Source organism: Choloepus didactylus, chromosome 1 (genome assembly GCF_015220235.1).
Source record: "Choloepus didactylus isolate mChoDid1 chromosome 1, mChoDid1.pri, whole genome shotgun sequence".
Taxonomy (NCBI): domain Eukaryota; kingdom Metazoa; phylum Chordata; class Mammalia; order Pilosa; family Megalonychidae; genus Choloepus; species Choloepus didactylus.
The window spans coordinates 159,745,514-159,771,536 of NC_051307.1; the positions used below are offsets into that span (position 1 = coordinate 159,745,514).

Sequence of the window (26,023 nt, forward strand, 5' to 3'; positions counted from 1 at the left end):
TTTAGTGCTCACAGAAATTTCTCTAGAATAGATTATATGCTGGGCCATAAATCAAGCCTCAGTAAATTTAAAAAGATTGAGAAAAAAACAACCAACCTATAAAGGGTTATCTATGTAGTGCATAAGAATGCCCACAGAGTGACCTCTTGACTCCATTTGAAATCTCTCAGACACTCAAACTTTTATCTTGTTTTATTTCACATCCCCCTTTTTGTCAAGAAGATGTTCTCATTCCCACGATGCCAGGTCTAGATTCATCCCCAGGAGTCATGTCCTGCATTGCCAGGGCGTTTTACACCCTTGAGAGTCAGGTCCCACGTAGGAGGGAGGGCAGTGAGTTCACCTGCTGAGTTGGCATAGCTAGAGATAGAGGCCACATCTGAGAAACAAAGAGGTACTCAGGGAGAGCCTCTTAGGCACAATTATAAGTAGTTTTAGCCTCTCCTTTGCAGTAATGACCTTCATAAGGGCAAGCCACAAGATAGAGGGTTCACCATATGAAACCGTCAGTCTTCAGTGTTTGTGAGAACATCACCAACAATCCAGGTGAGGAAGCCCAACACTTCCACATCCGCCCCCCCCCCCTCCCACCGCCCCGGCTCCTCAGGGGGGCCCTGCATATATATTTTTATATTTTTATTCTCTGCCCAAGTTACTTTGGGATCTGCTGCTATTTCACATTAACCTGTACATACCTACCGGATCTCACTTCCTGTTCAAAGTTCCATGTAATTTTTGTGTTTGAACAAACTGACTGTACAAGTTAAATTGTTTAGAAAATATAGATCCTGCACCAAATAAACACCTCTTCCTTTGGTCTTACATGGAAGTTGAAGTTTTAAAACACAGTCAGTATCGTCCTTTACCCTTTGGCCTGATTTTCCCTGGTCCTAACCAGATCTCCTTCATTCATTTCTCTAACTGAAGTCTGGACTCTTTTTCAGCTCTTTAAACAGTTGCTGTATGTGCTAATACTGACATTCATATCTGCTGAGCTCTGGCTCTGAGTTTCAGGTATGACACAGATACCCAAAGTTCTAAAGACCAATCAGGTTATATACAAAGAGCTCAGCATCTCAGAATTTGGATACAGCCATTACAATTCAGGAATAGATGTGACTGCTGTAAGAGCTTACAGTCTAGGGACCATTACAATGAATGTTCCCCTGATAAGCTGTGCTCTAAGATTCAGTTCTGAGTTTACATATTGTAGTTAGTCCATATTGTTAAGGCTTTATAATGTGTTTGCTTTGTTTCTGGTGTACTTCAGTCAAAATGCTGTCTGTAGGATCCATTCACATCGTTGCGTGTCTCACAGCTTCACTCCCTCTCGGAGTTGCTCCATATTGGATTGTATGCATACGCACAGTTCACCATACTGTTCCTCGTTGATGTACCCTTAGTCCACCTCCTCCCATTGCAAATCATGAATACTGCCTCCATAAGCACCAGTGTGCAAGTGTCCATATCTCTGCTCTCAGATCTTCCAACTATATACCTTTTAATGAGGTTGCATGACCTTATGGCACCCGCATACTTAGCTTCCTGTGGAAGCACCACACTGTCCTCCATAAAGATACACCATTCTGCCTCCTCATCAACAGTAAATAGGTATAGCAAGGTCAAACAACAATACCAATACCAAGAGTCTCATATCCACCCCTTATATCCCCCTCTCTTTGGTATATTGCCTTTGTTACATTTAATGGAAGTATATTACAGTGTTACTGTTGGCTATAGATTCCAGTTTGCTTTGATTATATTTTTTCCCCAATAACGTCCTTTTTTCAGCACTCTGAATGGTTGACCTTCCTTTGTTCTCCCACATGTAAAAACATTTATGTGTTGTTATTCATTTATTCACAATCATTGACCAATTTTTGCTAAGTTACACAGTCCCATTCTTTATCATCTATGTATACCTCTGGTGTCATACATGCCCCCAGCCCACCTCTTTCAGCTTTACTCACAGACATCTTTGTTCAGTGTGCTTACAGTATTGTTCTCCAACCCACAGTATTATGCTATCTATTCCTGGATATATACAATCAATCCTGCTGACCATTCTGTAGTCCTTCAGCATGAAATGCGCGATCTCGACCCTCTTTCTGCCCCCTGGTAGCCTGTGTTGTCAGCTTTTAACTCTCAAAGTTTGCTCATTAATGTTATTTCTTATTAGTGAGACCATATAGTATTTGTCCTTTTGTTTCTGGCTAATTTCACTCAACATATTTCTGGCTAATTTCACTCAACATAGTATCCTCAAGGTTTATCCACATTATTCTATTTCCATGTCTTTGTTCTGCCTTATAGCTGGGTAATATTCCATCGTGTGTATATACCACAGTTTGTTTATCCACTCATCCAGTGATGGACATTTGGGCTGTTTCCATATCTTGGCAATCGAGAATAATGACGCAATAAACATCAGTTCCTTTGAGTTTATACCTAGTAATGGAATAGCTGGGTCATGCGGTAAATCTGTACTTAGGAACCGCTACACTGTCTTCCAGGGTGGTTGCACCATTCTGCATTCCCACAACAGTGAGTAAGTGTGCCTCTTTCTCCACATCCTCTCTAGCACTTGTAATTTTCTGTTTTTTGAATATTGGCCACTCTGGTAGACGAGAGGTGATATCTCATTGTGGTTTTGATTTGCATTTCCCTAAGTCAGTGAAGTTGAGCATTTTTTCATATGTTTTTGAGACATTTTATTGCCTCTTCAGAAAAGTGTCTGTCCATGTCTTTTGCCCATTTTTAAATTGGGTTGTTTGTGTTTCTGTTGTTGCATTGTAGGATCCCTTTATATATTTGGAATGTTAAACCCTTATCTAATGTGTGGTTTCCAAATATTGTCTCCCATTGCATAGACTGCCTTTTTACTTTTCTGACAAATCCTTTGGTGCACAAAAATGTTTAATTTTGAGGAGATCCCATTTGTCTATCTGTTCTTTGGTTGTTTGCGCTTTGGATATAAAGCCTAGGACACCACCTCCTATCATAAGATCTTTAAGATATTGCCCCACATTTTCTTCTCTGAGTCTTATGGTCTTAGTGCTAACGTTTAGGTCTTTGATCCATTTCGAGTTAATTTTTGTATAAGGTGTGCAATAGGAGTCTCCTTTCATTCTTTTTCAAAACGGATATCCAGTTCTCCAAACACCAGTTATTAAAGTGGCTGCTCTGTCCCAGTTGCTTTGGCTTCACTGCCATATCAAATATCGGTTGTCTGTAGATGCAAGGATCTATTTCTGAACTCTGAGTTCGATTCCATTGGTTGGTATATTTATCTTTATGCCAGTGCAATGCTCTTTGGTCCATTGTAGCTTTTTAATATGTTTCAAAATCAGATAGTGTGAGACCTCCCACTTCATTCCTCTTTCTCAAGATATTTTTGGCTATTTGGGGCACCTTGTCCTTCCAAATAAATTTGGTTATTCGTTTTTCTGTTCCTGCAGATTAAGTTGTTGGGATTTTAATTGGTATTGCATTGACTCTATGAATCAATTTAGATAGAAATTGAGCATACTATATTCTTCCATTTTTTTTAGGTCCTGTTCCATTTTTTTAGGTCCTGTTCGATTTCTTTTAGTAGTTTCTTGTAGTTTTCTTTGTATAGGTCTTCTGTGGCCTTGGTTAAGTTTTTTCCTAAATACTTGATTCTTTTGTTTGCTATTTTAACTGTAATTGTTTTCTTCATTTCCTCCTCTTGTTGCACATTACTTGTGTATAGGAACACTATAGATTTTTACATGTTGATCTTGTAGCCTGCCACTTGGCTATAGTCATTCATTAGTTGTAGTAACTTTGCTGTAGATTTTTCTGGATTTTCTGCATGCAGAATCATGTCATCTGCAAACAGTGAATGTTTTACTTCTCTCCGATTTGGATGCCTTTTATTTCTTTTTCTTGCCTAATTGCTCTAGTTATAACTTCCAGCGCAATGTTGAATAACAGTGGTGACAGTGGGCATCTCTTTTCTTGTTTCTGATCTTAGAAGGATCTTCAAGGGCTCTTAGAGGGCTCTTCCTGCCCGAGACCTCTTGACTCCAGACCTCAGTCGTCATGGCTCTGTCTTTGAAGAAATTTTTCCTTCAGTTTGTTCCTTCTGTGTCCAGTTCAGTCCAGACTGGCAGTGGATCCGTTTATACAGATATCGCAAAAATTCTGTAGGCTTGGCATGCAATTTACAGTGGTCAAAACTATCAGGCAACAGGACTTTCCACAAATCCTTTCTGAATAAATCCATCTCCAATCCTGGCTTGTACTGAAATTGCAGTTGGTTTCCATGTTTGGGTAAATCCTCACGTGGGTCTGTAGCCTCTGGGGTCATACTTTCTGGAAGCCCGGAATTTTACAAACTATCAGTTTCTGGTTTCTTAATACCCAAGAGCTTAGTTCTCAGCTTATTTCTTTCCTGTCGCATTTTACTGTAAGCTGCAAGGAGAAGCCAGGCTATATCCTTCACACATAGTCTGTAGATCTCCTCAGCTATGTATTCCAGCTTGTTGCTTTCAAATTCTGCCTTCCACCCAACACCAGGGCACAATTTTGCCAAATTCATTGCTACTTTAAAACAAGGGTCACCTTTTTTCCAGTTGGCCGTGACCCATTCATCATTTCTTTTTAAACCTTCATCAGAAGTATCTTTAGAATCCATATTTCTACCAGCCCTCTCTGCAAAGCAGTCTATGCCTTTTCTATCAAGCTCCTCACAATTCTTCCAGTCTTTCCCTTAGCCATTTAAAAAGACCTCCCAACATGTTTGGTATTTGCAAACTCAGGAGTACCCCACTTCTCTGCTACCAAAATGTGTTCTAGTTTGCCAATGATGCTGTTATGCAAAATACCAGAAATGGATTGGCTTTTATAAAGGGGGTTATTTGGTTACAAAATTACATTGTTAAGGCCATAAAGTGTCCAAGGTGTAAGGCATCAACAATAGAGTACCTTCACTGAAGGATGGCCATTGGCATCCGGAAAACCTGTTAGCTTGGAAGGCACGTGGCTAGTGTCTGCTTGCTCCCAGGTTGTGTTTCCAAAATGACGTTCTCCAAAATGTTGCTCTTGGGGCATTTTGTCCTCTCTTAGCAGCCGCTCCTCTTCAAAATGTTACTCTTAGTTGCTCTGAGGTCCCTTTGTTTGTAAGGTCTTTATATAGGACTTACCCTTCCTGAATGGGTAAGGTAACACCTCCATAGAAATTATCCAGTCAAAGTTGTCACCTCAGTTGATTGAGTCACATCTCCATGGAAACAATCAAAGGATTCCAACATAAAGAACAGTAATACGCCTGCCCCCTCAATATTGCATAAAAGAACATGGCTTTTTGGGGGACATAATACATCCAAACTGGCACAGGATCTGTTCTGTTTGGGATCCTGTGTACTTCTTGAATCTGTAATTTTCTGTCTTTCATAGGTGTTGCGACATTTTCAGTGAATATTTCTTCTATTTTTCTTTCTGCCCCTTTTCTCCTATCTTCTCCTGGGACACCCATAACACATATATTCATACTCTTCATGTTGTCACTCAACTCCCTAAGACCCTGCTTGTATTTTTCCATTCTTTTCACCCTGTGTTCTTTTGTGTGTATGAATTCAAATGTCTTGTCTTCTAGTTCACTGATCCTTTCTTCTGCCTGTATGCCTCCATTTTTTTTTTTAATCTCCTCCATTGTGCCCATGATTCCCATTAGTTCTGCCATTTGTCTTTTTTTTTCCCCTTAACGATGACATATATTTACACTGTGGATCTGGGATACACTTTTCACAGCAGGAGCAGGTCAACTCAGTCTTAATACCACCCCATCTAGAAACCTCTCAAATGTTTGAGCCAGCATTTCAGATAGGAGATGAGCTGGTTTTCAGTTGGAGTGTCTAAAATGAAGCCACCAAATGTCACTGTCCTTCTCCCCAGCTTTCCTTCACTGCTGGATACCATTCTGTGATTCCCAAAAGAGGCTGCTCTCTTTAGTTCTCCATGAGGCTCCCAGGGTGGTCCAGGCTCCAGGGAAGACTCATCAGCTTTGGGGTAGATAGGTCCTCCAACTCATAGCATCCATTCCCAGAGGAATTATGTGTGAGTTTTTCCTTTATGCCTTCCTTCTGGCTCCTCTTATGCTCAATAATCTGCTGGAGCTGGTGCCCAGCATATTCTGGCTTGGTAGTCAGTGGGCCAGCTGGCACGGCTACACCAAGAACATCTGACACCATGTAGGGGCACAGCCAACCCACCAGGGGAGTGCTTCCAGGGCTATAGTGGGTCTGCTTGTGGTAGAAGAGAAATCCGTCTACCTCAAAAGGGAAATCCATAGACAGCAGCTTATATGAACTCCCAGGGGTACATGGGAAATTCTTTAGTCTCACAGATTTAAAGGGATTGAGCTTGGTTTTCTCTCCCAGTCCTTCTTCTTCAGGTAACTTTGAATGTATCCAGTAGAATCGGAAATCAGGCTGGCCGTCATAAAAAGGATGGCCCCACCAGCACATCACATCCAGAACGTAGTAGGTCTGGTTCACCTCACTGTAAATGCAGTCCAGAACGGTGTAGGTTTTTGCCATGGCTGAGTTTCGCCTGTTGCTTCCTGGCAGAAGGGAAGAAAATCTCTTGACACAGGAACCACTCTTGGTGTAGGCAGTTGTAGAGCCTTCAGAGGCCATGATGATGGTTCTTTTTCCAGCGCGGCACACGAACATAATCCATTCCTGATCCAAATCTGAAGGGACATCAGTTAGCCACTCTGAAAGCATCAGTTGATTAGCATAGCATTTTGGTAACTTCTTGCCAGCATCAGTGTCCATTTCTTCATCATCTTTCTTATCTTCCTCACTCTCCGTCCCTGTCCAGTCATGTTCAGCCAGTCTTCTGGCACGGTTCACATAATCTAGCTGCTTGAATTTCTGCAATTCCAGTAACCGACAGCTCACTCTGCTCCAAGGAACTGTGCTTGGACTTGTACTGAGATGGGTGGGGATGTGGGGCTGCTGTGCTATTCAGATCTTGGGACACAGAAAAGCTACTAGCCAGGGCTTGACTCAGCTCTTCCATCTTCCCTAAATTACAGCTCGTCTCTTTGGGAGTTTCTCTTTCCTACTTGGATGTTGGCTTCTCCTGCCATTTGTCTTTTCAAGTTTACTAATTCCTCTTTATGGTCATCCAGTTTCTTCTTTATATCTTTCATCTGTCTCAGCTCCTGTATCTCATTTGAACTCTTTGTTCCTTTGGCTGGTCCATATTTTTGTGTTTCCTAGTATGGCTTGTTATCTCAAGCTGTCTAGGCATCTGATTTTCATGATTATTTTATTCTGGATCTCATTTTCACTCTTTTACGTAGGGTTTTCTTTTTGGTTGGCTTTGTTTCCTAACCTTTAGTTTTCAGTTCAAGTTAATTCTAGACCTCTGACTTAGGTTCTATTAGATTGATCAGAATTTTTTGCTTCTTGTTTTTCTGTTTGTAGCCTTTTTCGAGAGGGTCTCCTCAGATACACTCAAGTTTTCCCAGTCCAGGGAGGCCCAGGTCTCAGGACCAGAGACTAGAGTTTCCGTTAGAATGAGACCCTCCTGTGAGGCCTTTAGGCTCTGTGCTTTTCCTATCTTATCCAACAGGTGGTGCTTGCTGGCCCATAGCTCCCCCATCATTGTAAGGAGCTGTGTTGCCTTTAGTTTTCCCGCTGACCTTGCCCCTGTCAGGGACGTGACTGATTGAAGCTGGTTTCTGATTTCCAGCCCTTGGGGTCTGAGTTCTTTGAAGGAGGGCTGCCAATTGAGCTGGACTACGTATCCCTTGTCTTGGGGAAGTTAGGCCCTTTCGGAAATTATCTCCCCCACTAGGTTCATTGCTGTATCTGTCAGACCTATCTCAGCTCTCCTTTGCCTGGATCCAGAGGCCAGTTGTAAATGTCTGAGGCTTTGTGTAAAGAGAAATTTTGCTGTGATCTCAGCTCTTCACTCATTCCAGACTAGCATATGATGTGTGAATAGTCACTGAAGACCCTAAAAAAAACCCCGTTTCATACAGTTCGTCAGTAATTCAGTTGGTGTTCTTTAAATACACGACTTCTTTTGGTGATAACATATATAAGATAAATTTGCCATTTTAACCATTTTTAAATGTACAATTCAGTGGCATTAATTAGATTTACAATGTTTTGCTACTATTAACCGCTATCCAGTACCAAAGCTTTTTTCATCACCCAATACCTAAGTCTGTAGCCATTAAACAGTAACTCTCCCTTCCCCTTCTCTGTACCCTTACTAATCTATAATCTGTTTTTTGTTTCTTTATATTGACCTCTTCTAGATATTTCATAAAAGTGGAACAATACAATATTTGTCCGTTTGTTTTTTAGTTCACTTGTCATGTTTTCAAGTTTCATGTTATAGCATGTATCAGTACTTTGTACATTAAAAAAAATTTCTAGCTCCTTTTTTTCCTTTAACCTTTTTTTTAAATAATTTCAAGCTTATAAGACTTGCAAAAATAATACAGAACCCATGCAGAGATCTCCAATGTATGTCCCCCTCCATCTACTCATTTTAACATTTTGCCTCATTTGTTATATCATTCTATCTACCTACCTATTGATCAGTTCATCATCTATCTATCTGTTTTCTGAATTTGAGAATATGTTGTATGTATCACGCTTCTTGAACTAATAATACTTGCTAAGAACCAGGATATTCACTTATGTGCACCTTAAGTGCAGTTACCAATTTTAAGAAATTTAAAATTGATACAAAGCTCACAATCTACATTCACATTTTTTCTTATGTCCCAATAATGTCCTTTTGGGCATTTTCTTCTGTAATAAGATCTAGTCCAGGATTATGTACTCTGTTAGTTGTTACTGTCTCTTTAATCTCTCTTTAATTGTGGAAACATATATACAATAAGAAATTTCCCATTTCTACCATTCCCAAGCATACAGTTCAGTGGGTTTTATCACACTGACAATGTTGCGCTACTCTCACCATCATCCATTACCGGAACTTTCTCATTGCCCCAACAAAAAATTCTACACCCATTATGCATTCACTATGTGTTTTGTCTGCCCCTGCCCTTTCTGTCTATTTGAGTTTGTATTTTCTAGCTATTTCATATTAGTGGACTCATACCATATCTATTTACTTGTGTCTGACTTATTTCTCTCAACATGATGTCTTCAAGATTAATCCATGTAGTGGCATTCATCACTACTTCATTCCTTTTAATGACTGAATAATATTTTATTGTGTTTGTACCACATTTTTTTTAATCATTCATCTGTAATGGACACTTGGGTTGTTTACACCTTTTGACTATTGTAAATCATGCTGCTCTGAACATTGGTGTACAAATATTTGACTGAGTCCTTGCTTTCAGTTCCTTGGGGTATATACCTAGAAGTTGGATTGCTTGGTCATATGGTAATTCAGTGCTTACCTTTCTGAGGAACTGCCAAACTATTTTCCGCAGTACTGCACTATTTAACATTCCCACCAACAATAAAAGAGGGTTCCTATTTCTGCATCCTCACCAGAACTTAATTTACTTTTTTTTTTTTAATAGTCATTTTAGTGTTTATGAAGTGATATCTCATTATGGTTGTGATTTGCATTTCTTTACTGACTAATGATGTTGGACATCGTTTCATGTGCTTGTGGGCCACTTGTATACCTTCTTTGGGAAACTCTCAAATTCATTCAAGTGCTTTGTCTGTTTTTTATTGAGTTGTAAGAGTTCTTATGTTGTTGAGTAGTAAGAGTTCTTTATATATTCTGGATATTAAACCCTTACCAGATACATGATTTGCAATTATTTTCTCTGATTCTGTTGGTTGTCTCTTCCCTTTCTTGATAAAGTTCTTTGATGCATAAATGTTTTTGATTTTGTTGGTTTTATCTGTTTTGTTTTTTTTTTCCTTACATTGCTGATGTTTTGGTGTCATGTGAGAATTCATTGTCAAATAACAAGGTCATGAATTTTTACCCCCATGTTTTCTTCTTTGAATTTTATGGTTTTAGCTCTTATATATAGTTTGTTAATCTTTTTTTTTCCCCCTTTTTTTAATTGTGGAAAATAACACACATGTATAAAAGTGGTAGCTTTCAAAGTGTGATGTAACAAGGAGTTAGCAAATTTCAAAGAATGTTATGGGTTACAGTTCTACAGTTTTGGTTGTTTCCTTATTGTGAAAAATAACGTATATATAGAAAGGTGATAACTTTCAAAGTAAATTCAACAAGTAGCTATAGAGCAAATTTCAAGGAATGTTATGTGTTCCAGTTTCTCCATTTCAGTTCTTTCCTTCTAGCTGTTCTAATACCCTAGCAACCAAGAAAAAAGTTATAAAAAGATTCAGTATTTGTAATCCTTTGTTGAATTCTATCTTGTCTGTTGCTATCCTTTCCTCTAGTTTAATCACTTTCCTGATCTTCAGGGATGTCTAGGCAGTGAACACCCTAACTTTTTCATGTTGAAAAGTGGTGTTGACTTATGGGAAGGGGGGACACATCTAGTTAATGTTCTTGAAAAGGCTATTGCCGCTGGGTTGGGGGATTTAGCTAGCATAGGAACACTCTGGAAGATTTAAGTTTATGAAGAATACACTTCATGAGTGAAACTTCTATAGTGTCTCAGCTAGGGATCTGGGTATTCTTTAGGATTTGGGGGAGTAATGTTTATTTGGGCTTGTCATTCTTTGGCTCTTTGGCTTATCTAGCTGAAGCTTGCATAGGCGTATCCTCCAGGGCAGCTTTTCAACTATATTTGAATTCTCTTAGCCACAGAGGACTTATTTTGTTGCCTTTCTTTCCCCCTTTTGGCCAAAAAGGCAGTCTCAGCTCCTTGATGCTAGGGTCAGTCTCATTCTAGGGACTGTGTCCTGTGTTGCCAGGGAGACTAACTCACCTGTGAGTCCTGTCCCTTGTCAGGGGGAGGCTGATGAATTTATTTGCAGAGTTGGGCTTAGAGAAAGGCCACATCTGAGCAACAAAAGTTACTCTATGGAGGTGACTCCTAGGTATAATTATAGGTGGGCTTAGCCTACACTTTATATGCATAAGTTTCACAAGAGCAAGCCTCAGGATCAAGGGTTTGGCTTATTAAGTAGAGGGCTCCTAATTTCACATAGTATATGTCCTTCCCAAGATAAATAACCAATGTCTTACATTATCTTCAGTTAATTGTACAGTCATCACTCTCCATTTTAAAGAATTCTTATGACCTCAGAACACCCCAAAGCTTTTATCAGCCCTTAATTTTTTATCCCTAGTATTTGTGTGGTACCAGTAAGGTATTCCTGTTAATTGTAGTCACTGGTATGTAATAGGTAGTTTTTCCCATATACCACTGTGTTAACTGTTCCATTCTCATTCCTTAGAAGTAGATCATGCAAGCATTTATTTATATTTGTAGTGCTAACCTGAGGGATACATGCCTTTAAATAACCCCTTTCAATCATGTTTGCTTTCATTGCAGCTCTGATATTTATAGTCCAATTAAGGAACAATCATCACCCTTATCGATTCACCCTCATTAACATATCTGAACATACTATGTTATCATTTCTCCTTTATTGGCTTCTATCTCTTGGTCCCCAATATTCTACATTATAAGACAATGATTTTACATTTTTCAGTAGTGGTAACATATAATATCTTTCTTTTGGTGTCTCACTTATTTCACTCAGCATTATATCTTAAGCTTCATCCATGTTGCCTTATATTCTAGGACCTCGTTGTCTTTTACTGCTGCATAGTATTCAATCATATGTATATACCACATTTTGTTTATCCACTCTTCTGTTGAAAGACACTTCAATTGTTTCCATCTCTTGGCAGTTGTGAAGAATGCCACCATGAGCATTGATGTGCAACTATCTGTTCATGTCACTTCTGTCACATCTTCTCAGTGTGTACCGAGAAATGGCATTGCCAGATCATAGGGCAACTCGATATCTAGTTTTTTTAGGAATCACCAAACTGTCTTCCATAGCAGCTGTATGATTGATTATGCATTCCCACAAGCAATAAATAGAGTTCCAATTTCTCTATATCCTCTCCAGCATTTGTTGTTTCCTGTTTGTTTAATGGCAGCCATTTTTATTGGCATGAAATATCACATTGTGGTTTTGATTTCCGTTTCCCTGATAGCTAGTGAAGATGAGCGTCTTTAATGTGCTTTGTAGCCATTGTATTTCCTCTTTGGAAAAATCTTTTTTCATATTGTTTGCTCATTTTATAGTTAGGCTGTTTGTACTATTGTTGTTGAGTTGTAGGCTTTGTTTATATATGCTGGATATCAGTCTCTTTATCAGTATATGGTTTCCAAATACTTTCTCCCATTGAGTTGGCTGCCCTTTCATCTTTTTGACAAAGTCTTTTAAGGCACAGAAGCTTTTGATTTTGAGGAATTCCCATTTATCTATTTTTTCTTTTGTTGCTTGTGCTTTGTGTGTAATATCAAAGATGCTATCTCCTGCTACAAGTCTTGAAGATGTTTCCTTGTATTATCCTCTAGGTGTTTTATCATTCTGTCTTTTATATTGAGGTCTTTGATCCACTCTGTGTTAATTTTTGTATAGGGTGTGAGGTGAGTGTCCTCTTTCATTCTTTTGGTTATGGATATCCAGTTCTCCCAGCCCCATGTTTTGGAGAGACTGTTCTGTTCCAGTTCATTGGATTTGTGTGCCTGATCAAAAATCAGTTGACAGTAGATCTGGGTGTCTATTTCTGAACTCTTGATTCAATTCCATTGATCAATATGTCTTATACCATGTTGTTTTAACCATTATGGTTTTATACTATGCTTTAATGTCAGAATATATAAGTTCTCCCACTTTGTTCTTTTTTAGAATGTTTTTGGCAATTCGAGACTCCTTTCCCTTCCAAATAATTTTGATAACTAGCTTGTTCCAAGTCTACAAATAGGTTGCTAGAATTTTCATTGGAATTGTCTTGAATCTGTAAACCAGTTTGGGTAGAATTGACATCTTAACGATGTATACCCTTCCTATCACTGAACATGGAATATCTTTCCACCTAATTAGATACCCTTTGATTTCTTTTAGTAATGTTTTATAATTTTCTGTGTAGCAGTCTTTTACATCCTTGGTTAAGTTTATTTCTAGGTACTTGATTTTTTTAGTTGCTATATTGTGAATGGAACTTTTTTCACAGTTGCCTCTTCAGTTAGGTCGTTACTAGTGTATAGAACATTACTGACATAGATGTGCCTTAATTTTGTATACTGCCACTCTGTTTAATTTGTTTATTAGATCAGTTAGCTTTGTCATCAGTTTCTCAGGATTTTCCAAATGTAAGATCATATCATCTGCAAATAATGGCAGTTTTACTTCTTCCTTTCCAATGTGGATGTCTTTTATTTCTTTGTCTTGGCAAATTGTTCTCACTAGAACTTCTAGCACAGTGTTGAATAGTAGTGGTGACAACAAGCATCCTTGTCTCGTTCCTGATCTTAGGGAGAAGGCTTTCAGACTCTCACCATTGAGTTCTGTGCTGGCTGTTTATTTTTCATATATGCCCTTCATCATATAGAGGAAGTTTCCTTCAGTTCCTACATTTTGAAGTGTTTGTATCAAAAATGGATACTGACTATTGTCAAATGCTTGTGCAGCATCTGTCGAGATAATCATTTGATTTTTGCCTTGTGATTTGTTAATGTGTTTTATTACATTGATTTTCTAATGTTGAACCATACTTGCATGCTTGGAATGAACCCCAGTTGGTTGTGGTGTGTGATTCTTCTAATGTGCCTTTGGATTCGATTTACAATTATGTTGTTGAGAATTTTTGCATCTATATTCATTCATTAGGGAGATTGGCCTGTGTTTTACATTCTTGTACTATATCTCATTTTGATAGTAGAGTGATATTAGCTTCATAAAATGAATTAGGTAGTGTTCATTTCTCTTCAGTTTTTTGAAAGAGTTTGAGCAGGAAAGGTTTCGGTTCTTTTCGGAAAGTTTGGTAAAATTGCCTGTGAAGCCATCTGGCCCTGGGCTTTTATTTGCAGGTAAATGTTTGATAACTGATTGGATCTATTTGCTTGTGATTGTTTTGTTGAGGTCTTCTATTTATTCTCGGGTCAGTGTAGGTTGTTCATGTGGTTCCAAGAAATTGTCCATTTCCTCTGGGTTGTATAGTTCATTGGTGTACAGTTGTTCATAGTATCCTCTTCTGATTTTAAAAATTTCTTCTGGATCCATAGTAGTGACCCTGCTCTCATTTCTGGTTTTATTATTTAGGTCTTCTCTCTCTTTTTGTCTTTGTCAGTCTATCTAAGGGTCTGCCAATCTTGTTGATGTTTTTAAAGAACCAACTTTTGTTTTTATTTGTTCTCTATTTTTTTTTTTTTTTTTTTGTTCTCCAGCTCATTTATTTCTGCTTTAATCTTTATTTCTTTTCTTCTGCTTGCCTTAGGGGTAGTTTGCTGATCATTCTCTAGCCTCTTCAATTGTTCAGTTAGGTCTTTGGTTTTAGCTCTTCCTTGCTTTTTAATTTATGCATTTAGAGCTATAAATTTCCCTCTCAGCATCACCTTCCCTGCATCCCATAATTTTTGTTTTGATACATTGTGTTCTCATTTTCATTCGTCTCTAGATATGTATCTATTATCTTGCAATTTCTTCTTTGACCCAGTAGTTGTTTAGTAGTGTGGTGTTTAACCTTTCTATATTTGTGAAAGATCTGGTTCTTTGGTGGTTATTGATTTCTGGTTGCATTCCATTATGGTCAGTAAATATCCTTTGATAATTTCAATCTTTTTAAATTTATAAAGACTTGTTTTGTGCCCCAGCATGTGATTTATCTGGGAGAATGTTCCATTAGTGCTAGAGAAGAATGTATATCCTCACATTTTGGGATGTAATCATCTATATATGTCTGTTAAGTCTAATTCATTTATCACATTGTTTAGGTGCTCAGTTTCCTTATTAGTTCTCTGTCTAATTGTTCTATCTATAGAAGAGAGTGATGTATTGAAGTCTTCTGCTATTATTGTACACATGTCTATTCTTCCCTTCAGTTTAGCCAGTGTTTGTCTAATGTACTTGGGAGGTGTTTGATTAGGTGCGTAAAGATTTATGATTGTTATTTCTTCTTGGTGAATTTTCCTTTTTGTTAATATATAGTGTTCTCCTTTGTCTCTTATGACATCTTTGTGTTTAACATCTATTTTGTCTGAGATTTTGTATAGCTACTCCTGCTTTCTTTTGGTTGCAGCTTGCATGGAATATTTTTTTCGGTCCTTTCACTTTCAGTCTCTGTATTGCAGAGTCTAAGATGAGTATTGATGGGTCATACTTTATAATCCACTCTACCAATGTATATCTTTTAATCGGGGAGTTTAATTCACGTTCAGAGTTATTACTGTGAAGGCAGTTCCTGAACCAGCCATTTTATCCTTTGCTTTTTAATTGTCAGATCTATCGCCCCCCGCCCTCTTTTTCCCCTTTAAGTTACCCCTTCTGTTATTAAGCTATGTGCCCTTCTCCAGACCTCTCTCTCCTTTCTTTTTTTCTCATCCAGTAGAACTCTCTTTAGTATTTTTTGCAGGGCGTGTCTCTTGTTAACAAATTCTCTCAGCATTTGTTTTTCTTTGAAAATTTTAACCTCTCCCTCAATTTTGAAGGCGAGTTTTGCTAGATAATGAATTCTTGGCTGGCAGTTTTTCTCTTTTAGAATCTTAAATATGTCATACCTCTGCTTTCTTGCCTTATGGTTTCTCACATAAGATGGTGGCGGATTACGTCTCTCTTGCTGCTTTTAGGACTTTCTCCTTCCCTTCAGCAGTTGACAACCTGATTAATGTATGTCTCACTGTGGGTCTACTTTTAGTTCATTGAGCTTGTTTGATTTGCATATTTATGTGGTTTAAAAGGGTTGGGAAGTTTTCCCCAGCTATGTCCTCAAATACTCTTCTAGCCATTTCCTCTTCTCCTTCTGGGGCACCAAATATTTACCCACTTCATGTTGTCCTTCATTTCCCTGAGATCCATTTCAAGTGTTTTGATTTTTTTTCAACATTAGTTCTTTTGTGCATTTGCATTCAGTTTTTCTATCCTGTAATTCACTTAATTCTTTCTTCTGCCTCATTAAATCTGTTGTGTGTCTCTGGTATTTTTTAATTTGATCTACAGTACCCTTTATTTTCATTAGATCTGCTATTTTTTAGGTTTACTCTTTCAGATTCTTCTTTATGCTCTTCTAGTATCTTTTTGATGTCCTCTCTGTCTTTAGGCAACCCATTGAAGTTGTTTTGTATATTTGTATGTACTTCTTTGATTAATTGCTTCTGATTCTGTGTCTCCTCCAGCTGTATAATTTGGTCATTTGGTTTGTCCATATCTACTTGGGTCTTCATATGCTTTTGTAATTTTCTATTGGCTTCAGGGTATTTGCTTATCTTGATAAGGTTATTTTGAGATAGGGAGGATTATTTCCACATTTATATGTAATTTGGCAGAGGTACAGCTTGGTGGAGTGCACTGTCCCTGCTCTCCTAGAAGATGGTGCTCTTGGGCCACTTCTTACTCTGAAGGCAGCTTTCACCGAACTTCACCTATGCGCTGTGCGAGGTCCAAACCAGGGAGAAATCCAATCAGCGCACCAGGGCACAGTGAGTCTGATAATTCCTGGGCTTCCGAGTGGTCCACTCTTGAGCTGCCGGGCTGCACATCTCACCTTCTAGTTAATATGTGTCCTGGATCCTGTCCTCTGTGCGGTCGGGGTTACTGCTTCTAGGGGGAGTGGCGGCCGGTAGCCGAGCCCTCAGCTCTCGGGGCTGCTTAAAGGGTACCGGCGGCGGGGGCTCTTTCCCGGAGGCGAGGGCGAGGCGGAGGACGTGGCCAAGGTCCTCGGCGAGAGGCGTGCAAGGTATGGAGGGCGGCGATAAGGACAAAAACACTCTTCATCCAGTAGGAGTATGCGCCAAAGAGATTTATTCAGGGGTGATTACAGGTTATATAGGCTGGTAAGAGGGGCAGGGCTGGAAAGGAGGTGAAGTAGCCTAAAATGGCAATATTGAAGGGAGAGGGGCTAGGATTGGTTCTGAGAGGACGCAGGAGCCGTTGCAGCGGGTGGGGGTTGTTCTGGCCACGGTGCATGCGCGCTGGCGGTGGCAGGAGTGGCCTTGGCACAAGGGAGTATGTGGGTAAGATAAGGAAGTGGGGAAAGGGCAGTTGGGAGAAAGGCGGTTTCCTCCGGCAAGCCTCCCCTGCCAGTGGCATTTTGGGTGAGGAAAAGGGAGCTGCCTTGACCTCGCTCCTCAGGCTCGGGGGGGCTGCAGAGGGCACTCACGCCCGTACCTACTACCCTCCCCAGGGGGTGATATCAAGTCCCCTGGCCCAGGCCTGGTAAGTCGAGGTACAAGCTCAGCTACCCGCACTCTGCACTCCTGCAAGCCTCTGGGGTTGGGGAAAGGCTTCTAATGCTTCAGTGTAGTGCCCTTGCCTCTCCCTGCCCCTTGCCCATGCACACAGCAGGCTTCTGTGGAGGCATAGTAAATGCAGTCACTGCAAGTCTTCTGAATCCCGAGTACCCTCACAGAAGCTTCGTACCACTGAGCTATGAAGGTTTATCTCCCCAGCCAACTGCTGAAATGGGTTCACTGGTTGTGGAAAGCTGCTCCCTCCTGCACTTGGTGTCTGGCTGCAGCCACCAGTCCCTGGTGGCAGTCCCAGGCAAATAAAATTACCCCATCCTTTCAGGTGCAGTCTCTCCTTGTCTCTATCCAAGTCCCCACTATGCATTGTAGAGTTCCCTCCTGGAACTGCCTTTCTGGGCGCCCTTTGCGGCTTCTCTAGTCCCTTTCACCAAGGAAAAGTTTGCTCTCTCTCCTTTTCCACTGTCTTACTGGAACCACTATCTATTAATCAATTTTGAGTTAATTTTTGTAGATTGTGTAAGGTAGGAATCTAACTTCATTCTGTTGAATTTGAGTATCTAGCTGTCCCAGCACCATTTCTTGAACAGGCTATTCTTTCCCCATTGAATGGTCTTTGTACCCTTGTGGAAAATCAGTTGACTGTCAATGTGCACATTTATCTCTTAACTCTCAATTCTGTCTGTCTGTATGTCTCTCCTTATCCAGGACCACACTGTTGTGATTATTGTGGCTTTTTGTAGTAAGTTTTAAAATTAGAAAGTGTGTGTCCTCCAATTTTGTTCTTCTAGAATGTTTCAGTTCCATATTAATTTGAGAATCGGCTTTTCCATTGCTGCAAAAACGGCTGCTGGAATTTTACTAGGCATTGCATTGACATGTAAATTTCTTCTAGGACATCTTAACAATATCAGCTTTTCCGATTCCTGTACATAGAATGTCTTTCCATTTATTTAGGTCTTCTTCCTTTCTTTCTTAGTATTTTCAGTATACAGATCTTTTACTTCTTTGGTTATGTTTATTCCTAGATATTTTATTTTTGTTTATTGGAAATGGAATTGTTTTCTTGATTTATTTTTCATATTGTTCATTGCTGATGCATAGAAACACAGCTCATTTTTGCATGTTGGTTTTGTATCCTGCCGCTTTGTTGGTTTATTAGTTATAATAGCTTACTTGTTGATTCCATGAGATTTTCTATATATAGGAACATGTGATCTGCAAATACAGGTAGAAACACATTTTCTTAATCCATTCCTTTGGGTGTATACTCATTGTAAATGGGACATTTTGATGAGGCTATTTTTAGTTATGGTGTGCCATCTGAATCAGTATGGGTCTTAATCATACTACTGGAGACCTTATAGAGAAGGCCACAGAGAGAAAGCTGTGGGAAGTTGCCAGAAGCCAGATGTCAGTGCAACCTGGAGAAGAAAGAAGACATTGCTGTGTAAGAGAAAAGCCAGGACCCCCAAAGATTGCTGGGCAGCCGGAAGATGCCAGGCCTTGGAGAAAGTAAGCCCTCTGGCCTCTGCAACCCTTAGCCAATAAATTCCTTTTGTTAAGCCAACCATTTCTATGGTATTTGTTTTAGCTTCTAGGAAAACTAAAACTCTCCGAGATCCATTTGACTGCTGCACAGGACAAACTGGTTAGTTAAATGGAGATATAATATGTTTCATCACCACTCCTTCTTGCCAGTCTTTGCTTAATCTTTTTTTTTTTTTTTACTTTTTTTTTACTTTTTTATTTTTTCATTTTTATTGGGATTGTTCAGATACCATACAATTATCCAAAGATCCAAAGTGTACAATCACTTGGCCCTGGGTACCCTCATATAGCTGTGTATCCATCACCACACTTAATTTTTGTTCAATTTTTAGAAACTTTTCATTACTCCAGGCAAGAAATAAAGTGAAAGATGAAAAAAGAAAAAAAGAAAAGGAAACTCAAATCCTCCCCTATCCGTAACTAACCCCCCTCAATTGTTGACTCATAGTGTTGGTATAGTACATTTGTTACTGTTTATGAAAGAATGTTGAAATACTACTAACTGTAGTATACAGTTTGCAATAGGTATCTATTTCTTCCCCATATGCCCCTCTATTATTAACTTCTAATTGTATTGTCATACATTTGTTCTGGCTCACGGAAGCAATTTCTAGTATTTGTACAGTTGATCATGGACACTGCCCACCACAGGATTCAGTTTTATACATTCCCATCTTTTGATCTCCAACTTTCCTTCTGGTGACATATATGACTCTGAGCTTCCCCTTTCCACCACATTCACACACCATTTGGCACTGTTAGTTATTCTCACAACTTGCTACCGACACCTCTGTTCATTTCCAAACATTTAAGTTCATCCCAGTAGAACATTCTGCTCATACTAAGCAACCGCCCCCCATTCTTAAGCCTTATCCTATATCTTGGTACCTTATATTTCATGTCTATGAGTTTACATATTATAATTAGTTCCTATCAGTGAGACCCTGCAATAATTGTCCTTATGTGTCTGGCTTATTTCACTCAGTATATTGCCCTTGAGGTTTTGTCATCAACCCATTTTTTTTTTTTTTTAAGATGGTTTTGTTCACTCACCATACATTCCATCGTAAGTAAATAATCGATGGTTCTCTGTATGGTCATATATATATGTGTTCACCACCTTCACCACTATCTATATAAGGGCATCTACATTTCTTCAACAAGGCAGGAGACAGAGTCAAAGAAGGTAGAGAGGCAAAAGAAAGAGGAAAAAATAATGACAGCTAGGAAGCAGGAAAAGGAAAAATAACCTTAAATCAAAATAGTAAAGAATCAGACAACACCACCAATATCAAGTGTCTAACATGCCTCCCCTTTCCCCCCCTCTTATCTGCATTTACCTTGGCATATCACCTTTGTTACATTAAAGGAAGCATATGATTCTATCAGTTACAGTCTCTAGTTTATGTTGATTGCATCCCTCCCCCAATGTCTTCCCATTTTTAACACATTACAAGGTTGACATTTGCTTGTTCTCCCTCATAAAAGAACATATTTGTACATTTTATCACAATTGTTGAATACTCTGGATTTCACCAAGTTTCACAGTCCCAGTCTTTATCTTTCCTCCTTTTTTGTGGTGTCTCACATGCTCCCCACCTTCCTCTCTCAACTGTATTCATAGTTATCTTTGTTCAGTGTACTTACATTGTTGTTCTACTGTCGTCTCCCAAAATTGTGTTCCAAACCACGCACTCCTGTCTTCTATTACTCTGTAGTGCTCCCTTTAGTATTTCCTGTAGGGTGGGTGTGTTATTCACAAAGTCCCTCATTGTCAGAAAATATTTTGATCTCTCCCTCATATTTGAAGGACAGCTTTGCTGGATATAGGATTCTTGGTTGGTGGTTTTTCTCTTTCAGTATCTTAAATATATCACACCACTTCCTTCTTGCCCCATGGTTTCTGCTGAGATATCTGCACATGGTCTTATTAAGCTTCCTTTGTATGTAATGGATCGCTTTTCTCTTGCTGCTTTCAGGATTCTCTCTTTGTCTTTGACATTTGATAATCTGATTATTAAGTGTCTTGGCGTAGGCCTATTCATATCTCTTCTGTTTGGAGTACGCTGCGCTTCTTGGATCTGTAATTTTATGTCTTTTATAAGAGACAGGAAATTTTCATTATTTCCTCTATTATTGCTTTTGCCCCTTTTCCCTTCTCTTCTCCTTCTGGGACACCAATGATACATACATTATTGTACTTTGTTTCATCCTTAAGTTCCCAGAGACATTGCTCATATTTTTTCATTCTTTTCTCCATCTGCTCCTTTGCACATAGGCTTTCAGCTGTTTTGTTCTTCAGTTCCTGAGTGTTTTTTTCTGCCTCTTGAGATCTGCTGTTGTATGTTTCCTTTGTGTCTTTCATCTCTTGTGTTGTTCCTTTCATTTCCATAGATTCTGCTAGTTGTTTTTCTGAACTTCCAATTTCTGCCTTTTATATGCCCAGTGTTTTCTTTACAGTCTCTATCTCTTTTGCAATGTCTTCTCTAAACTTTTTGAATTGATTTAGCATTAGTTGTTTAAATTCCTGTATCTCAGTTGAAGTGTACGTTTGTTCCTTTGACTGGGCCATAACTTTGTTTTTCTTAGTGTAGGCTGTAATTTTCTGTTGTCTAGGCATGTTTTCCTTGGTTATCCAAATCAGGTTTTCCCAGACCAGAACAGGCTCAGGTCCAGATTTTATGCTGTGATCTTGGGCACTCCTCCCAATTCAGGTTGGTGTATGATGAGTGGATGGTCTTGTTTGTCCCCCCACAGTTATTCTGGATTATTTACAAGTTGTTTCTGTTTTTTTGTAGTTGTTCCAGGGGGACTATGTAGATACCACTCCTCTCTATGCTGCCATCTTGCCCAACCATTTCCTGTGGTCATTATTTTTTAAAGAGTAAGGCAAATGCATAATTTGACCTTAACCTTGTTCAAAGCCTTCAAGAAAAGTAATGCTTCTGAAACAACTGTTTTGGGTCCTCCATGCTAATTTCTGCCCCACTTAAACAGATATCTGTAAACACCTCCTGCCATCTAAGAAAGCATCATGCAGTGCAACACACACACAGGTGGACTGATTACCCATTCAAGTCTACTTTGTGTGATTAGATATTCCAAGTTGAGGTTGACTTTTTCCTTTTCCAGTCAATCTGATTGTCCCATTGAGAAAACTGAATATCCCTTCCTCTCTTCCATGTTCCTACCATGGAAAGATAATTTGATATGGGGCAATCATGTCATTCTTAACTCCTCTATACTTGTGTCCCCCTTCTTAGGTTTAGGACAAGAAATCTGGAACTTTGCTTATGATTCCTTTATTCAGGAAACAGTCAAAAGATCTGGGTTTGTGATCTCGGGCAAGTCACCTAACTTCTTTAAACTTCAGTTTAATCATCCATTAAGTTGTGCCCACCCAATGGGGTTCTAAAGATTCAGTAAAGCCATGACTAATGCAGTAAACTACATGACACATAGATTCTCAGTCAGTGCCGGTCAATTTTAGAGGACACTCAGGTAAGGGGGTTGATTCTTGTGGGATGGAAAGAGAAGATCAAAGAAAAGGTGCAAAGCAACATGTGACCCATGCGGCTGGAAAGCAAGTGTCTCAGTTTTCTGGGTCTTTTGTAACAAAGTACCACACACTAGGATGGCTGTATACCACAGAAATGTCTTCCTCATAGCTATATTTCTGGAGCTAGAAGTTCAAAACTGAGGTGTTGGCAGGGCTGGGCTCCCTCAGAAGTGTGTGGAAAAACTCTGTTCTGTGCCCCCTTCCTGGCATCTGGTGGAAACTTGCTAGTAATACATGGTGTTCTCTGCCTGAGTTGTCCCTGGTGTTCTCCCCTCTGTCTGTCTGGGTCCAAATTTCTTCATCTTACAAGGACACCAGTAATATTGGATTAAGGGCCCCCTACTCCAATATGACCCCATTTTATCTTGCCAGATTCCATCTGCAATGACCCTATTTCCAAATAGGGTCACAGCCCAAAGTACTAGGGTTAGGACTTCAATGTGTCTTTTTGGGGACACACTTCAATCCATGACAGGGAGGAAGGGGCAAAACTGTGAAAGGCCTCACATTGGGTAAGATTTTTCTGCATATTTTGAGCTTTGGTTGTTAAGGCAAGTCCACAGGAACCTGGTTATTTCTACACAGACAGTAGTAATCAAACCACAAGGAAGAAGATAGCCCTGCATTCTTTTTTTTTATGAGCTGACAGTTCTTCCAAGTTGTTCTTGGTTCTGCTCAACTCTCTGAAGAAGGATGGAGGATACCCTTCTAGGTGGGAGGCAATACTGTCAGTAGTAGCAATGCACTGTGGATGTCTGTTCAACTTGAAGGAAGAAATAATGCCTCTTCTATACAGAGTCTTCCAGGAAACTATGTTTTTGGGGACCCCAATGTGAGCGGCAAAGTTGGCACTGACATCCAAGACAAGTGCAGCTGGCTGGTGGTTCAGTGTCTACAATGGGTCTCTCCAGACAGCTCCAGATCACAGTGGGAATTACAAAACATTGTTCAGTTCAACTGAAGATTATGGAGGAGGGAGAAACTACAGAGGTTCCGGCTTCTGCTGCCACGCCGCCATCGTGCTGCCACGCCGCCATCTTGCTGCCACCTCTTTGCTTAATCTTTACAATTCCCTTAGGGATGCTATATTGCTTCTAGTTTATTTTCTTGGTAGGGAGATAAAGTTCCATTGACTAGCCTTTAGCCATTCCTGTCATAATGGTTCTTATTTTATGATCGGAGAGCCAATGTGGAGATTCTTGCAGCTGCCAACTGTGTCTATTCCAATATGTTCAGGACCTAGGGAAGTAACCACACGGTTGGTCTGTGTGGGCCATTTGGGCCTTCTGTCAATTGTACTTCAGTTACAACTCCTTCTGTCACTTGACCACCATAATATGCTAATTTATCTAGTAGAACACAGTGGAATTTTGAATCCCCAAGAGTTATTGTCAGTTCAGAGACAGCATCTGTTAATACATGGAAATTTTTAGTATTTCCTTTTCCACAATGTACAGTTCTCTGATTAATGGCTGCAAGATACTTTTGGGAAGACTTAGAGGAAAATTTATGATGTGTAATTGCAGCCGTGGTGTAGGGTCCTTCTTCAAGGGAGACGGCCTCCACTTCAATTAAGGGGCTTTGTGAACTGATCTCTTTCTGGAAACTTGAGTGAGAGGACGTGACTTTCCAATATGTTGATTTAAGTCAAGTTTTTGGCTACCAGACCTATAATTTTTTCTTTTATGTAGATATAGATCACCCAGTACTCTAATAGGTTGCCTACATTTTTTTTCCTTGGGACACTGTGATCAGTTAGTCATTGACAGAGATTTCTCTGGGCCATGGCATTCTGATAAGCCGCACTTCTCTGCTGCCCTTTATTGTTAAAGTGCCTTTCTTATCTTTGGTGGTTAAGTGTGGCTGCTTGGGCTACGTCACCTGGACTTCTCATCCTCTCCATTGAAACCTGGGAGCCCATCTCAATGGCCACATCTTGTGTAGTCATATTTATCTCACCAACCATAAGGATGTAGTTGCTCCCTTCACTAATGTAGTGTTCATTGTCTTCTGGGCCTTTTTGTGGAACATAGTTCAGAAGTGGGGTGTATGGAGGTCCCACTTGATAAATTTGATCAACATTCGTCTCTCCTTAACTCTTTTTATTCCTTCCTCCTTATCATTCCAGGAAAGCTCTGGCATCTCAACTGTTGGATCAACCTTTTCAGTAGATCAACCAGCTAAGCTGTTAGAACTGTTTGCAGCTGCATGAGCTAGTGTAGGAAATCCAGAATCTCAAATAAGTGAACTCATATCAATAAATTTGACCTGATACAGTGTGATATTCCACTAACGTTCATTAAACACCTTTAGAATCCACTCCTACAAATGTTCCTCAGGTTTCTGTAGTTATGTGAGCTAATTTCTCCTGGTTCGTATTGTGGGCCTTTCTCCTTGGAGCATGCCAAGAATTGAACTTAGTTATGGATATAGGGACAACAGGGGCTGACTGTGATGAGTTTTAAGGAAAATGAGCTCCCTTTTCAAGGCTTCTATGAGAAAGGCTAGGCTTCTCAGATACTGGAAGGCAAGCTACTTCCTTTGGTATTATAGGCTCAAATTACTTGGGGGATTCAAAATTGTTAGTTTCATCGGGGTCCAACCAGTTGTCTCCATTCCAGGTTCCAGGATTCCATTTTTTCCCAATCAGAGTCTTTGTTTCACATGAGATATTTGATGAGAGTCAATTGAACTTTTGTTGCAATTCAGCATCCCACACATTTTCTTTTTGAAATAATTTCAAAGTCCAGAACAGTTACAAGATTAGTACAAGCCACATACAGAGAACTCCAACATATCCACCACCTAGATACCTAGATCTACCAACTTTCAGTGTTTTGCCATTGTTACTGTCTCTTTAATTGCTCTCGGGTGCTCTCTTGCTCTCTAGCTCTCTTGCTCTCTTTTTTTTTTTTTTGTTTTTTTATTGAAATACATTCACACACCATACAATCATCCATGGTGTACAATCCACTGTCCACAATATGATAACATAGTTATGAGTTCATCACCACAATCTATCTCTGAACATTTTCCTTACATCAGAAAGAACCAGAACAACAATAAAAAATGAAAGTGAAAAAAGAACACCCAAATCATCCCCCCATCCCACCCCATTTGTCCTTTAGTTTTTTTTTTTTAATTTTTTATCTTCATTTTATTGAGATATATTCACATACCACGCAGTCATACAAAACAAATTGTACTTTTGATTGTTTACAGTACCATTACATAGTTGTACGTTCATCACCTAAATCAATCCCTGACACCTTCATTAGCACACACACAAAAATAACAAGAATAATAATTAGAGGGAAAAAGAGCAATTGAAGTAAAAAAGAACACTGGGTACCTTTGTCTGTTTGTTTCCTTCCCCTATTTTTCTACTCATCCATCCATAAACTAGACAAAGTGGAGTGTGGTCCTTATGGCTTTCCCAATCCCATTGTCACCCCTCATAAGCTACATTTTTATACAACTGTCTTCGAGATTCATGGGTTCTGGGTTGTAGTTTGATAGTTTCAGGT

At 39.5% G+C, this 26,023-nt stretch overlaps 2 protein-coding genes across 5 annotated transcripts in view; one reads left to right on the forward strand and one right to left on the reverse strand.

Annotated features, from left to right (window-relative positions):
- STAG1 (stromal antigen 1) overlaps nt 1–26,023 on the forward strand; it is a 425,662-nt gene that overhangs the window by 180,848 nt on the left and 218,791 nt on the right. The window lies entirely within an intron of this gene.
- On the reverse strand, nt 5,973–7,050 carry LOC119540339 (snurportin-1-like). Its single transcript, XM_037844478.1, is given in 2 exon segments — nt 5,973–6,921; nt 6,923–7,050. Coding segments are annotated over 2 exon segments (1,077 nt in total).